The following is a 15,411-nucleotide window of genomic DNA, read 5'->3' as shown; positions in this document are numbered from 1 at the left end:
TTTTAATGGTGGAAGAGATTCTGCCGCCAGAGAGAGACGTGAGGCAGAGATGCTGGAGTGCCAGCAGCCCTCAGGGTTGGGAGGACAGCAGTAAGTCCCAGCCCATGGGAGACCAGCTGGGGACAGACTTCGCTGGGGAGTCCTTGCCCTTCTGATGACTCGTAAATTAGCTGGGCTCCTGCTCCAAACAATGGCCTTGAGTCCAGGCTCCCACTGTGCCTTTGCTTGTGCAAGGCACTTCGAGGCTGGGTGGGGACCACTCACTTCAGTGCTGCTCCAGGCTGCAGGACTTTGCCAGCTCTTCGGGGAGGTTTTTGGAAAGGAGATAACATGTGCAGGAATTAGTGCTGTTTGTAAAGCACTTGGAAGATGGGAAGAGCTGTAGAAGTGCTGTAATTAATAGAGGCTGGCTAATTTAATGCTCTGCCTTGACATCATCTCAGCTGATATATATGTAAGGAAAAGTACCTCCATTAGCACTAGGGAAAATCTTTCCTCCTCCAGTGCTGGGGCTAAAGCAACCAGATTTATTTCTCTTAATTGTCTCCAGGAACTGAAGTCTGCATGTCCCTGAGTCTTAGAAGTGGATGTTCCCATGAGACAGCAAAGCTTCACGGAGCATTCTTGCTTTTGGCAGATGCCCGACTGCCCTGTGGTTGAGGTGCTGCCACCTCTGAGGCAGAGGACAGCCCAGCTGAGGTCTGGTGGAGAAGCCTGGGGCAAGTGTCTTCTGTGAGCTCTTAATGAAAGCTGCAGGGGCCTGGAGCAAGCTAGTGGTTACTGGGAGGAGGGGACAAGTTTGCTATGGGGCTCTGGGCTGGGCTGGGCTGGCTGTGTGACTGAGCACTTTGTTGGGGTACCCGGGGAAATTGAAGGAGGGATCTTCTTGGTGATAGCATATGAAGCAGCAACTGAGAGAAGATGTTTCTGCTCTTCCTGGTGGGAGACACAAGGAGATTTGGAGGCAATCAGTATGATATGGGAGAAAGGGAACTGGTCCTGTCTACTGTGCATGGATTGGGATCCTTGCAAAACTGGAAGATTCAGGTGCTGAGCTTTTTTCTACGTGGATGTCTCCTGTTAAGCAAGATCTGGGCTGTTGTGAACATCTGCTGCTGCAGTGCTGTTGCCGAGAGCTGTGCTTTTTAATGACATATTTATACTGCAGAAAGTCTTGCTTTTGTTTTGTTTGAGGATCCAGCGTAAGCTGCATCTGTTTAATCCATGTTCTCATTTACCTGCCTGTGCTGGGGATGGGGTGAAGGAGACCTCTGCCTTTTGCTTTGCTTTTTGCTGCTGTAAACCCTTTCTTTAGTTTTCTGGTAACACGTTTCTGTAGTTGTGTCTCAAGAGTGCTGGTCAGCACACCCGTCCTGGCCTCTTCTCCCAGGGTGAACTGTGACTGGGCTACAAAATCCATATATAGCTCTTGGAGAAATGCTGGCTTGTTTCTGTCCAGCTTTGGATGTGCTTCGCTCACTGAGAAGCTGGGTTATTCCCTGTGCCTGAATTTGGTGTTGGGGCCTGCCCAAGTCTGAAGGCATTGGCCTTATATGCATAGGAACAGGCAGTTTCGATATAAATGTTTTTATAAGGGCCATAAACCACGGTGCTTTGGAGTGCAAGCCAACCACTGCACACTGAGCTCAGAGGAAACTTCCCTGTGAGCATTCTCCACCAGGTTTGTTGTGATGGTACCTGCAAACTATGGCTGCCTGTACCAGGAAGGGGATGGCAGGACAGGCAGGGGGTAGGGGAGCAAGCAAGGCTTGCCCTGTTCCTGACAGCAGTTGGATGCTATTGATGTGGGGAAGCAGCCCTGAGGGAGCTGGAGTGTGAATCCAGACACCTCTCCCATAAAGTCTGTGGGTGTCTATGTGTGGCCATGTACCCACGGCCTGCCAAGGGAATTGGGTGCTCCCAGCAGCTGGGGTGACTTTGGAGGCAGAAAATACTGCAGCCGGACTGGGTAAGTGACCTTCTCCTGGGTCATTGCCTGCCAGGGTCAGTTGGCTGCTCAGCTGCATATCAGGGATGCTTTTCCCTGCTTGTGAAAGAGCAGAGGAGAGATCCCACTGGAGGAGGGGAGGGCTGGCAGACCTGACCCACTGTGCTGGCTGTGTCTGGAGCTGTTTCAGGGGAGGTGTGGGAAGAGTGAAGGGGGGCAGCTACGCAGCAATCACAGTGCCGCCTTTAGTAAGACTGAGCTGGCCCCCCAGGTGTCTGTGCCTCAGTTTCCCCCACTGTAAAGCCAATGATCTTGCAAGCCATCTTACCCTTGGGTGCAGAATGCCACTGAGCATTGTTTGAAAGGTGACAAAGGGGCTTATGCAACATGTAGGACTGATAGGCTAGCTAGAAAGCTAGAAAGTCACCAAAGCTAACTTTCTTATGACAGGGATGCAAAACCACGGCTGGAGCAGGTCTCCCTGCAGGAGGCATTCTGACCCATCTGTGTTTAATGGGGACCACACAATACGGCAGCTGGCCCTGGGCCCAGAGATATTCTTGTAACTTAATAGCGCCCTGCAGAGACAAACAGTGCTATAAAGGGGGTACAGGTTTTTTAAAAGGTATGTAGGAGCCCAGGGCTACAGAAAATAGGGGGTTCTGTGGACTGTTTAAAAGCTGCGTGCTGCCCACCTTGGTCGTCTGTCCTTATATATTCCCACGCCACCAGGATCATGTTGCTCCTGCGAGTGCCTGGCTTAAGGCTGCAGGGATAACAGGTGCTTTCCTCTATTGAGGCCTTACCTCAAGCAGGGGTGACAGCCCTTAAATGTCTCTGAAATCTGGGTCAAGGTGACTTGGGGGCCTGGCATCTAGGGTTTCCAGTGGGACCAGCACTTGGAGGCACAAGGGCTTCTTATCTCATGGGTTTGCCTAAGATGCGCTGGGGCCATGTTGACCCTGCACGAGGTTTTCTCCACCACAAGCATACGATGTCTGATCTTGGAAAAATGGGGTGATTCAAGGTGGTTCACCAGGGACGGTGCTCAAGGCCATGCATCAATTCTTTCTGGTAAAACAAGGCAAGGGGACAAGCCTTCCTCAGCAGAGGGGCTCTGTGGAAGAGGTTTGATAGAGAGCACCTGAGTGTGCTTGGAATTTGCAGGGGGTACCTGAGTTTGCCTGGTAGTCCAGCACAGCTGCTGTGGGCATGTCCCATGAGTGTGGAGAGGATGTCTCTTGGGAAGAGCTGGAGGAGATGTGTGTGGGCTGCCAGGTGGGGATGTGCTGGTGCTGGGAGCCGCAGGGACATCCATCAGCCTGCCCAGCTGGCTACTAGAGAGGTGTCAGAAGGCAACAGCTTTCTATTGCTGCTGATGTGGGCTGGGGTTGAACTTCTGACCTGGAGATAAAGGCCTTTCCCTCCCTCCCTGGCTCCAGTGCTCTTTCCGTCGAATTGCCCAGGCTTTCTCACTCCTATCCAACCAGGCTGACAATGGAGAAGGGTCATTAACTGTGCTTCTGCCCCTCAGCGTCCTGTTCCCTTTGGTACCTTCACCATGGGGCCATCTGGCTCCACCAAAAGCCTACCTGCCTCCTGCTTTCCTTCTTCATCCTCTGCTTGCCGTGGCTTTAGCTCTCAGCCCACAGAAATGTGCCAATAGATGTGTTGTGCCAAGGTGAAGGGAGAAGTTGAGCTGTTGAAGAGCCCTGATGGATGACACAGCTGTCGCTTTCATTGGCCCTCCCTATGTCAGAGGCAACTTCATGAAATCCATGTGGATTTTGGGTTTTGATGGGTCCCCAGAGCCAACAGAGCTGGATGGATTTAGGCATGGACATGGGAGAGGTTTCCCCATGCTTCCCTCCCTCCCCACCCCAAAGAAGGGAGAGGTGAATGGAGGAGGGAGGAATGGGGTCCATGCAAATGCACGTTATGCCTGCCACTAATTGTATGATTGGAAACAAAGCAACAAAGGGAGGTGTTGCAGCGTGAGGATGGTTTAACCTTGATAAAACAGTGATTTCAACAAGGATGATGTTCTCCCATCTATCTTCATCCATCAAAGAGCTGCCGAAATATGCTGATGAAGCCTTTGGATAGGAGTACAGTGGAGTTAAATGGGGCGTTGCAAACGCTCTCTGTACCCCTGTGACAAGGTGGCGTTACTTACTGTCCAAATTTAGTACAGGGAACAAGAGGAACTGCTGCCTTTTGCTCTGTGGGCTGGGGTGGGATGCAGCCAGGGCTGTGTCCTCTCTGCAGAGTCAGAGATAGCAGTGGTGTCTCAGCACATCACTTAATTTTCCCTTTTCTTTAGTGCCACTGAGAGTCATGAGCGCAGAAGCAGTAAATGAATTCAACTTCACTATACAAGTGCCTTCTCCTCCCTAGCAGAGGGAGAAATTCAGTCATGCAAGATGCCAGGTTTGCAGGTAAGGCGATGGTCCTCTTGACTTGGGTTGAACATCGGCTGGAGGGTCTGGTCTGCAGAGGAGCGGGGGAGTCAGGGAATCCTGGGGCTTTGCTCTTTGTTTGGCTACTGCACGTTTTGTCTGTGTGTGCTGTGTCGGAGTAGCAGCAATTAAGCTTTATTTATATGGGGTTTCCCAGCTTGCAGGGTGCGAAGTGGTGGTACGTGGGTGTGATCTCAAGTTTGGGGATTAGCAGCACGGGCCAAGTGCCACAGTCTTTTTTGGTCAAGTATCTGAAGGCGGTTTACTGGCTGCGTGCGAGTGTAAATGTCGATAGGTCAGCAGTAAACCGAGCCGTGTAACCCAAGCTGCTGTTGTACCTCATCCTGCTGGGACTGGCAGTGTTCTGCTGGGACAACGGCACTGCACGTGGCCCCAGAGCTTCCAGGCTGAGTTTTAGTGGTGGTGTCCCCGTGTCTGAGCTGAGCTGTGCTAATGCCAGGGCTAGCTGGGATCTCCTCTCCTTGGAAAGGAGCAAGATGGAACTGGCTGGCAGGGAGAGTTGGTCTGTTTCTGCTGTGCTTGAAAGCTACAGGGACATAAAAGACTGGATCCTGCTGATGGAATGGGCCCCATCCTAACGCTGGGAGGAGCTAGGGGTTCAGAATCCTCTCTGAGAGCAGCAGTAGCTCATCTCCAGCCAACTCTTCTTGCAATTGGGCTTTTCTTCCTGGGCTTCCCTTCCAAGGGCTGACAAGGTGTGAGCTTCAGGCCTCCTTCGAGATTTGTGCTTCCAGCAAGGTATACATATCTGTGAAGCTTCTGTAGTCAGCAAGGCTCTGACATGGCTCCAGAGTTCTCCTCCATAAACAATCCAGATGTATGGGTGTCTTCTTACAGACAAGATGTATGGTGAAGGCTGGATAGCTTGCTCTGAACCTGGAGAGGACAGCTGTTGGAGGATATCCCCATCCAGTGCAGTGCAAGGCCAGCATAACATACTATGAGGAGGACAGGAAGCCTGATTGGAGGCTTGCCACCCCCTTTGATTCAGGGACCAGAGCACTGTGATTTCACACCTTCAGAGCTGCTTCTTTTGGTCTTCTGGGCACCATAGTGCTCCTGCTCCTTTCCAGCCCTGGACCATTCTTTGGGCTCTGAGTTATCACTGGAGATTTGCTCAACTACAGTGAGACTGTCTTCAGTTTAACTGCTTCCAGTCATGGGCAATGACATAGATAAAGCACAAACTTTCACCCCACAGATCTTCTCTGTCCCACCAGCAAACTGACTGCTTATTGGTAGCTCAGACTTTGTGGTGGCCTCTCTCCTCCTCAGGCATTTCATGGGGACACTTTGGGAGCCCAGGGTTGGAGCGATGGGCTGGTGCAGGGCATAAGACTGGTCAGTTTACAGCAAGACCATTTCTTCCTCCTCTGAGCCTCTTGTGTTCCCATTCTCCCATTGCTGCTTCCACTCCTGATGCATTTGGGGGGAAGAAAAGTTGACAAAAGAAATGAATTATGCATAAGGAATTAATTTACTTGATGAATAGGGACTTACAAACTCAATTGCCATTTGCTTTCAAGGGATGCCTGAGGGAGTGGGAAGGAGGGAATAAAAGCAGAGGATGGAGCAGAGGGTGAACTGCTGAGCCTGAAAGTGTTCCTGGCCTTTGAGTGGACTTGGGGAAAACAGCCTTGGGTCATTTAAACCATATTATGGGTTCCATATTCCCATCAATGTGTGGGCTTCTTTGCTGGGGTGAAAATCAGGGTGATGAAGATGCAGCAGATCTAGCAGTGTGTTTGTCTGAGTGCCATCCTTCCCTCAGGAGGAGAAAAGGACCAGATGAGGGTTTGGTTATTTTAATAGGTAGGAAAACTGAGGGCGGTGTGCGCATGTGACTTGTTCAGGTCAGCTACAGGCTAGGGGCTGATACAAGAGCAGTGCTTGGGGCTCTTGTGCTCTAGAAGTTTGCCTTTTTTCCCCTCGTATGCCCTTCCCCTGCTGCATGCTGCTCTGTCCTGGGAGCAGTGCCAACAACTGGGAGCACTAAAAGCACTGGAGTGAAGATGCTGTAAAAGAGCCTTCTGGAAACTGCCTAGCCAGAAAAACTTGCCCTCAAACCCAAGCAGAAAATTCAGATTCCTGATGGAAAGAGGGCATCTGTCAATCCAAGTGATCTGACCATGTGCACCAACACAGCGCAACAGCTGTGTGTTGGTGCATGTGGGAAGAAGTCTTTTCCTGTAGTGGAGGGATGGGACAGGTCTCTTTTGGAGGAGAAAGGAAAAGTGTGCTTGTAATGCCAGTTGCTCTAGGATTGTGAAGTGTTTTACCTTGCTCCACATCTGGGGTGTTGAAAGAAAGTCTGACCTGGCTGTTGCACTGGTTTATGAATTGTAGTAGTGGTGAGCAGAGCAAGGCACAAAGGGGAGCCATGCTGGGCCCTGAGCTCAGCCTAACATTGGGCACAACTAATGTTGAGCAGGTCAGTTAAGTGTCCCTGTGTTCCCCAAGGTCTGGTTTCTTAAAACAAGTGTGCTTCTTCCTGATCTGCTGCAAGTAATGCCTGCTTCTCTGATCCTCCTGTTGTCTGTGTAGCTTGGGCCAGCCCTAAAATAATGAAAACTCTAGTCCTCCTGAAGAGTACCTTCAGGAAGGGACTAGGAGCTAGGAGGGAAGGGTGCTGGAAGTGGTGTTTGCAGATGGAATAGGGGCTATGCTGTGCCAGGGGCTGCACTGAATGCTGAGTTGGGCAGCTGCTCTGGCCCCTTGCTGGTGGGCAGCGGTTCTGCAACCATCCTCTTGCATTTTGTACACAGTGGAAGCCCTTAGCACTGCTTGATGGTCCTGCAGGCCCAGATCCTGTGAGGGAAGCAGGCTGGCACCATCCTGGCCCAGTGCCCCTGCAGTCCAGCATCAAAATGGGTGAGCTGATGTAGATGGATAGTTTCTTCCTAGAGCCTGCAGTTTTGCTGCCCTTTGCAACTTGCCTTTTAAATGATTGTCTCAGTAAGACTGACATACATGGGTAGTCATGTACTTGGGATGAAACTTTGCAACTGAGCAAAGTATAGCATTGCTGGCGGCCTGGGTATTTCCGTAATCAAGTCAGTGAGTTTTGGCAGTTGTGCCAGAGCCATGGTGCCGAGTTCATATAGCACCACAACATGCGAGGAGCACCGTCTGTGTCTGCGTGCATGCCCCTGTGCTGAGTATCAGGCCTGTGGTACACTGGAACTTGGTCTTCTCCAGCTTGTTCACTGGTGTGATGAGCCTGGGGGATTCGTGCAATACTTGTCTCACCCTGCTCCCTCCTTCCCTGTGCTGTCTGGGGGAGGGAGAGGTGTACCCTAGGCAAAGACAGGATCCCCAAAACCCCCACCCTGGGGGCAGCTGCGTGGAGTTTATGATTGTGCTAGCTGGCTGGAAGGAGGTGCCGCAGGTTCCTCCTGAGCTGTGGAAGGGGACCAAAGGAGTGAGAGTGCCTTGGAAAGGGTGGTTTAATAAAGGAAAGGATGGCTTAATTGCCACTTTTCTTTTCATCCTCTTCTTGTCCATCCTTCCCTTTCCCAAGCAGAGGGGATCTGTGGGCAGGGGGCTTTGGAAGCTGTCGCTTTGCATTGCACAGCTTGGGAAAGGTCTCTACCTGCCTTATTTTGTCCCTTTTGCTGTCAGGGCTGACAGTGCTCATGTTTATTTCATCCAGCGTGGCGGCTGTCTCGTTTCCCTATCCTCCGATGTCATTAGCGCGCCGAGAGCGGGCCCTGCAGTGCTCAGCCTAATGAATTCCGCTGTGGCTCTTCTCTCCCCACCTCGTTACCAAAGCTCAAGGTGTCAAATTAAACCTGGCCAGTGAAAGGAGAGAGAGAACAAGGCTCAGAAGGAGGAGGGGAGGATGTGTATTGTAGGGGTTCCTTTGGTTCTAGGGTTTCCCCTTATTTCAGCTGTTTTCTTTTTAAGCTGTTTCCTTCACAGATGGGGTTTCTCTTTGAGGCTGGATACGTTGTCGCTCTGGAGGTGGTGACTTTGTTCATGGCCATGGGTCTTCTGTTGACATGCTAGGAGGGATGTCCTCTGTGGTTGTCCCCACAGCAGAGCATGTGTTGGCATCCTCTGCCCCTGTTCAGTTGTGCCCACATGGGAGACAGTGGTGGGTGTGCCAGTGCCATTTTAAGAGCCAGGTGGCTGTTTCTCAGCTCTCTCCTGGGTTATGCCATCAAGCTGGGATGAATTTTGCAAGTGATTTTAGATGAAAGCTGCCATCCCCCATCTCTAGGAGCTGGTGAATTTGGAGTGAGCTGCCATCCATCCTGAGAACTGGGGTGCCAAAAGCCGTGCCAGAAATCCCTGCCATCTCCAAGGCCAAGCTCTTCTGGGACACATTTTGCTTTTCTTTAGTGTTTCTCACCTCTGTTTTGCCCAGCCCCTGGTACAGGAGGCTTGGGGAGTTCCTTCCAGAGCCAGACAGTCCAGGCCTCAGAGGTGGCTGCACTGTGGCAGGACATCCACAGTGACAGCAGCTTGTCCCACCGCCCCCTTTGCCCATCTGTCTTGGCTCTTATTGATTTAAAATGGTTTTGTAATATAATTATCTCCTTGTGGATGGGCTTTTCATTGCATTGGCTGCTTCAGCTGTGCATGTTAATGTGGAATTAGTGCCAGGGCAGAGCATGTGTTAGAAGTGGGGAGAGAGGGACAACCCCCTCGACTGGTGCCTGTATCCACTGTTCCCCAAACTGGCTTGATTGGAGGCTGTGCCGAGGCCCTAAGAAGTGCCTAGTATCTGCTGGGGACAGAGGAGCAGAGCAGAATCCAAGGGGAATGGGGAGGAACCTTTATAAGATGTTGGGAAACCAGGGCCCTTTTGCACCCCAGGTTTGACGTCTCAGGGTCACTTGTGGATGCTGCTGGGAGGATTTGGCTTGGAGAGAATAAGCTTACATGACAAAGTGACCATGTGGTCCCTCCAGTGACCTCCTGTCCTGCAGCCCTTGCTGGGCATGAAGCCATAATGGAGCTGTGGCTTGTGGTGGTGGCTTTTAACCCTGTGTGGCCAGCCAGGATGCAGATGGGTACACATGGAGGTGAGGAGCAATTTCACATGCAATTGGAACTGCAAAGGGAGAGTGGAGGGAGGCACGATTTAATCACCTGAGCTGGCCCTGGGCCATGACTACCAAGGTTCAAACACCTCTTCATTGCAAGAGATGCCAGGGGAGTATTGGCATAATTTATCAACCATTTGGCACTTTGTGATGCGTTGTCCACCTAATGTCCTCATGCTCCAGGTTGGGGGGATTTGGGGGAGCTTTGAGGCTTTTCTGGTAAATGGGTGAAAACTGCTGAAAGTGGTTGAAAACATGGTGCAGTGGTGGGGGTTGGTAGAAGTGTCTCCAAAACTGCCTACAGGTGAGGAAAGCAATACTGGTGGGTTTTGTCTGTGGCTGCTGGTGCATCAGACACTTCCTCAGCAGGGTGGCAGAGGGTGTTTCAAGCCCAGCCCAAACATCCTCCCGTTTACCTTACTCCACTTCCTTCTTGAGAAGGGCTTAGGACGAAAGATGCTGCGGAGGCATGACAAGCCTCTCCAGCAGCATCTGGAGCTGCCCTGTTTTGCATGGGCTTTGTTGAGTTCCCTGGACCAGTATGGCACTGAAGATGTGGAAAAAAGTTACGAAACTTGCTGAAAGGGCAGTCTATGATAAAGCAGAAATGTTTTCCCTGCACTGTCCGGAAAAACAAGAAAGAAAAGCAGGCATCCCTCTGATGCACTTCTCTGGTTAAACACTCATCCTAGTAGAGGAAGGAATGACTCCCTGTGCAGCACAAAGGGGTAAGTGTGGCCGAAAATGGTCTCAGTGTGGGTATCACCCTGGTACGTAGAGATAGTGTCACTTTTCTCAACCACAGGAGGCATTGAAATGCAGCCAAGTCATCTTGATTTGAGCAGTTCATATCGTATCCTCTCAGTTGGGTGGCAGTAGTGCAGCCATCTCCTTTTCTGAAGACCTGGGAGATCGAAGGCTCATATGACCTGAAAAACCTCTTTTATTGGGAAAGCGTGAAGGTGTTGCATGGCAAGTACCTGTGTGGTGTAGGTATCTCTGAGGGTTTTGGGGTGGCTCTATCAGGTCAGGCTGAAAGTGTACCCATCAGGTTGCCCTTGTTGCCAAAGCCTGGTGGCAGCTGCCAGGGGAAGGAACAAGTCAAGAGTAAAAATGCTCCTCTGCTGGTGTCCCTCCCAAACTCAGGCAGTGAGCAGTTACAGACCTAGCAATGCTCAGCACAAGTTCCCTCACCCAGCTGGGTGGCTTTTGATTTGCTGTGTTTGTAAACATTCTTATGTGACAGGGGACAGGTTTCCCTACGCTGTGCCTCAGTTTCTGGGCAGAGAGGTTTATATGCGTTTGCTCCCATTCTGGAGTGTGGTGGAGACAAGTTTATTCAAGCAACTTGAAGTACACCAATGAAAAGTTCTGGAGAAGGACAGAGTCTTATTAATTGTTGTTGAGAATATCTGTCAGTCTTGCGTCAGGAGCTGCTGGATGAATTTCTGCTGCCTGCTCTGTCTAGGAGAATGTAGTGACAATACTGAGATAATGAGAGTGGGGCTCTCATTCTTACAGAAATCAGTCCTTCAGGATGAAAACCTCCAGGTTTCTAGGAGTGGTACATCCAGGTTGTGATGGGAGGTAAGGCTCTGTTTTGGCACGTTGCTGTGGAGGCCTGGTCAGCCTTTGCTTTCAGGCACTGGTGGAGCTGTGAGCATGTTTGGTGGTGGCCTTCCTTTTCTAGGAAGGAATTGCTAGCTGGCTTTTGGGTACTTGATGTGTCTATTGATACCAGCCCATGGGATACTTAAGGCACAGGTCAGTTGGTAATAACAGAGAGTTGACATTGCCTCTGCAAAACTGATGACTCTTTGGGGTAATGGGTTTGTGCCTGATGAGTACCTGGACTCAGTTACTTGTTAAGCCTCTCCAGAACAATAAAACAAAAAATTCTCTGTGTCTTATTAGGCTCATGCTGGAGCAGTGATTAATCTCTTGGCTGTCTCACACTCTGCTTTGATTCACATGCATCTCGGGATCCTCAGCCCTGCTGTGCTAAACTGGCAGTTGGGGTCAGAGTTGTGGGCACAGAGCATGCAGGTATCCATGTTTGTGATGCTTCCAAAAGAGCATGTCCTTTATGACTTGGGGAAGGAGGCACAGATAGACATGGAAGAAGAAATTAGTAAGGGACAGAAAACTGTCATTCCTCAAGCCAGCTCATCATCACCTATGTGCTTTTACCTGTTGAAAAGCTGTAGCACTGGCTTGTCTTGTAGGGTCTGACCCTTTAGATGGGGCAATTTGTCTTGCTTGATGTGAAGCAGCCCATAGTGGATTTGGTGCTGGCAACTCAACTATTGCAGGTGATGTTAAAACTTAAAACAGGGGAAGTTTAGATTGGATATAAGGAGGAAGTTCTTTACTGTAAGGGTGGTGAGGCACTGGAATGGGTTGCCCAGGGAAGCTGTGAATGCTTCATCCCTGGCAGTGTTCAAGGCCAGGTTGGACAGAGCCTTGGGTGACATGGTTTAGTGTGAGGTGTCCCTGCCTATGGCAGGGGTTTGGAACTAGATCATCTTAAGGTCCTTTCCAACCCTAACTATTCTATGATTCTATGTGTCTTGGTAGCTCTGAAGCACGGAGGTCTCCATGGTCTGAGGTTGAGGCAGAGAGGGAGAGCAGTACTCCGTGGTGGGAAATCTTGGTGAGATAGCACAGTGTCCCTGGCAATGAAGGCCGTGGGGAACCGTCTGACTTCAAACATCATGTATGAGTGAGCACTGACGTTGCGCTCAGCACCTGAACCATGCCTCTTGCTCTGCTGAAACATCTCTCCTTACTCCCTGGATGCTGCTGTGCCATCGTGCATCTACACTCACCGCTTAGGGTTCTTCTACCACAGATCAGGATCTCTTGGACTCAGTTCCTCATTTGGTGATGGGTGAGAACCTTGAGAGCTGTCTCCTTTCCCCAGCCTCATCCTGTGCTCTCACCCCTGTCGTGACACTTAACATCTTTCTCGCGGATGAATGTGGCAGTGCCGGGCTGGGCTTTCTTGCCAGTGTGGCAACAGCCACGGCTCCCAGCTTGTTAGACTGAAAGAATGTGCCGTTTTAATTAATGATATGTAAATATCCTTGAATGGGCCGCATTTGCATATTAAGAGAGATTTGCGGAATCTGCGGAGTAATATATTTTAATTAAGGATTAATTAAAAATAATGGGAATTTCATTTCGCCTGGCAGAATCCGTTTAGATCTTCGCACACGTCTGCTCAGGAACCCGGTTGGAGCATGCTGCCAGTGCTGTGGTTTGCAGCTGGGGCCAGCCACTGGTGCTGCTGGGTCCCGAAACCGCTGGTGGAGCTGAGCGGCTGGTTCCCTTGGCCGCATAGCCTGGGTGCAGGTTTTTGGGCTGGTTTTTGATATTCTTTATGGCAAAATAAGCAAATGGCTGTGAGACACGGAACACTAGTTGTGTTGGCAATTATGTTAATAGCATGCTATTAGGCTATGATTCTATATGAGCAATTGGGGAGAAGAAATGCCTTACTGAGAGAGAATGATACAACAGACGTCTGTCTTATTGATATAGCTCCAGAGGAGCTTTCTGCGTAATTACACTCGGCCACTTTTCAGAGGTGGGGGCGAAGCTGTGGCTATGGGATGGGGGGGAGAGTGGTCCTCTGCATGTGCCTGCATCTGAAGTGGGGATGCCCTTGTGACACTCCAAGAAGGAATTTTGGTACCTGGCAGCAACAGGCTGAGTGTCCTAGTGTTTGTGGGCTCTTTGGTATGCTGTTCTGGATGGTCTTGCAGAAGGGATGTGTCCTGCATCGGTGGCCAAACAGTCACTGTAGAGCTCTGGGGACTGTAGCAGAGCCCCAGGACTTGGCGGCTGGACCCCAGAACTTGGTTGAGTAAACTATGGTGATGGAGAGTATCAACAAGGAAGCCTCATAGCATTCTTTGGTGTGATGGGGTCATGCCAAGCAAGTAGACAGGTGGCTTCAGTGGCACTGGCAAGGAGCACGGGAGCTCTTGAGGGGTTGAGATGGGTGGAGAGCAAGAGGGAGAGCAGAGGAAGGGTGAGGGTGCTAGTCCCTCCATCCCACCCAGCTTTTCCTGGTGCTAAACTGGCTGCAGCATATTGAATGCAAATGGAGAAAATGCAGTTTGTGGTAAGTGTCGGCTAATAAATAACCTCCGTGTCTTCTCCCTATCAGGCAGTGACATCCTGCATTTCTCTTCCCCGCCGCACCAGCACAAGACATTTAATGATGTGGTGCTCCTTACGGGATGTGCCGCCCATGCTAAATATCCCCAGCCTTCACAAAATGGTGGGCTGGGCAGAGAGCCCAGCTCAGCTCCGGCAGCCCCACACCTCTCCCCGCAGCCCTAGGCAGGGAGGTTGGTGGTGTGGCACCTGCATCCTGCTCTCCATCCCCAGGGCTGGGCACGGACTCCTCCACCACACTCGCCTGCGGTTGCTTGAGGATTTCATTAACTGCACGAAGTAAAAAATAATCAATTTCAGATGTTCCCAGTGTTTGTGGTAATGGTCTCTCTAACCATTCTGATTAGCTGAGTGAAATGGAATTTTTCTTTTAAATTACAGCGCATTGACATTAGATATAGGCAAACTTTGTGTGCACGGGGAGGAGGGGACAGGCTTTTTACATTCATCCCTGTCCTTCTCCCTTCATGGCCATCACTTGACTTACTTCCCATCACCCCTTCCCCAGTTGCACCGAAATCTCCAGCAACTTCTTTCTGCTACCCACTAGACTGGGATTTTTTTTTTTGCCCCCTGGGCTTTGTGAAGTGTTTCCTGCAGGGTTTGGTTGGTGGGGATGCATTTTCTTTCTTTTAATAAATTTATGTTTTTATTTTTTAATGTTTTCCACAGCGTTTGGGACTGGGACCATTGCTGCTGCCAGGCTGGGCTTCTTTCCCCCATCCTCCTTGCTTCTTTCCTCCATTCTCTTGGCTGTGTGTGTGGTTTTGCTCTGGTTTTGCCACTCTCCCTTTTTGTTTCGTGGTTTCCTTACAGCGTCCTGAGAGGTGAAGTCTGCAGTGAAATAGATAGTGAGATCCGTGTGTCCTGGGGGGCCGGCTGGGCTCCTTCCTCCTCTGACTGTCTCTGGTGTCCATCTCCCTTCCCCACACCCTTTCTCTTTCCCCAGGCTGAATTTTTCAGACTCCAAACAAGCCCACAGCAGCCAGTCCATTATTAATTTTTTTTCCTTTTTTTTTTTATACATTTTCCCCCTACCTTCCTTTATTCCCCCTTTCACCGGCATGTGGTGGTGGCTGCGGGCGGGTGCTGGTATGGTGCAGCCCAGCCCAGGCTTTGGACTTATCCTTTTGATAAGCTGTCATCCCGTGGCCCCGCACAGGGATTTGATCAGAGCGCGCTCTCGACCCCGTGGAAGACATTAAACACCCTCCCAGGCCCTTTCCTCTGTCTCCATCTCTGAACCTTTCACTCTCCTTTAATGAGAATTTCTCCTAATTATTTCAGTGGCTGCAGCAGAGGGACCGCAGTGTAGTTAGATCTTGATACCAGGACGTGACTGTTATGCTGATAAAGGCAAAAGATCAATAATTTAGGCCCTAGCGTTAATGGCAGAGCTGAGAGCTTAAGTGTCTGTATTCAGGTTTAGTTCTGAAGGTTTCTGGAGTATTAATGATTTCCAGAGGAATTCCCTCCCTTCCTCTTTCCTTGTGCTGCCATTGCTTTTTCCCTAGTCCTGTCTCTTTTTAAAACCCCTCTCTTCTAATTTGTTTTGTTTTTGTTTTTTTTTTCTCCTTATTTCCCTGCTCTGCAGCCATACTGCTTTGCTTTTGGGTTGCCCCTGAATTGCCCATACACAATTTACCTGGGGCTGTGGCAGTGTGTTAGAAACCAAAGGGGGGGAGCGGAACCTGGGGAGAGGAAGCACTGCAAGAGGGGGGAAGGTGTGTGTAAAAAAATTATTAAT

General features: G+C 50.4%; 1 protein-coding gene across 4 annotated transcripts in view; it reads left to right on the top strand.

Annotated features, from left to right (window-relative positions):
• PBX1 (PBX homeobox 1) overlaps positions 1 to 15,411 on the top strand; it is a 133,240-nt gene that overhangs the window by 42,721 nt on the left and 75,108 nt on the right. Inside the window, exon 1 of one of the 4 annotated variants that reach the window (XM_061451921.1) lies at positions 4,272 to 4,386. The exons of the other annotated variants lie outside the window; for them this stretch is intronic. Within the exon in view, the coding sequence (XP_061307905.1) occupies positions 4,305 to 4,386 (82 nt within the window). The 5' untranslated portion in view covers positions 4,272 to 4,304. Of the gene's footprint in view, positions 1 to 4,271; positions 4,387 to 15,411 lie in introns of those variants that run through there. 4 annotated transcript variants of the gene reach the window in all.

This window comes from Pezoporus flaviventris, unplaced genomic scaffold, assembly GCF_033815535.1.
Source record: "Pezoporus flaviventris isolate CSIRO_AGI_PZ_B2104156 unplaced genomic scaffold, CSIRO_AGI_Pfla_v1 ptg000013l, whole genome shotgun sequence".
Classification (NCBI taxonomy): domain Eukaryota; kingdom Metazoa; phylum Chordata; class Aves; order Psittaciformes; family Psittacidae; genus Pezoporus; species Pezoporus flaviventris.
This window is presented reverse-complemented; position numbering and strand designations above follow the sequence as displayed.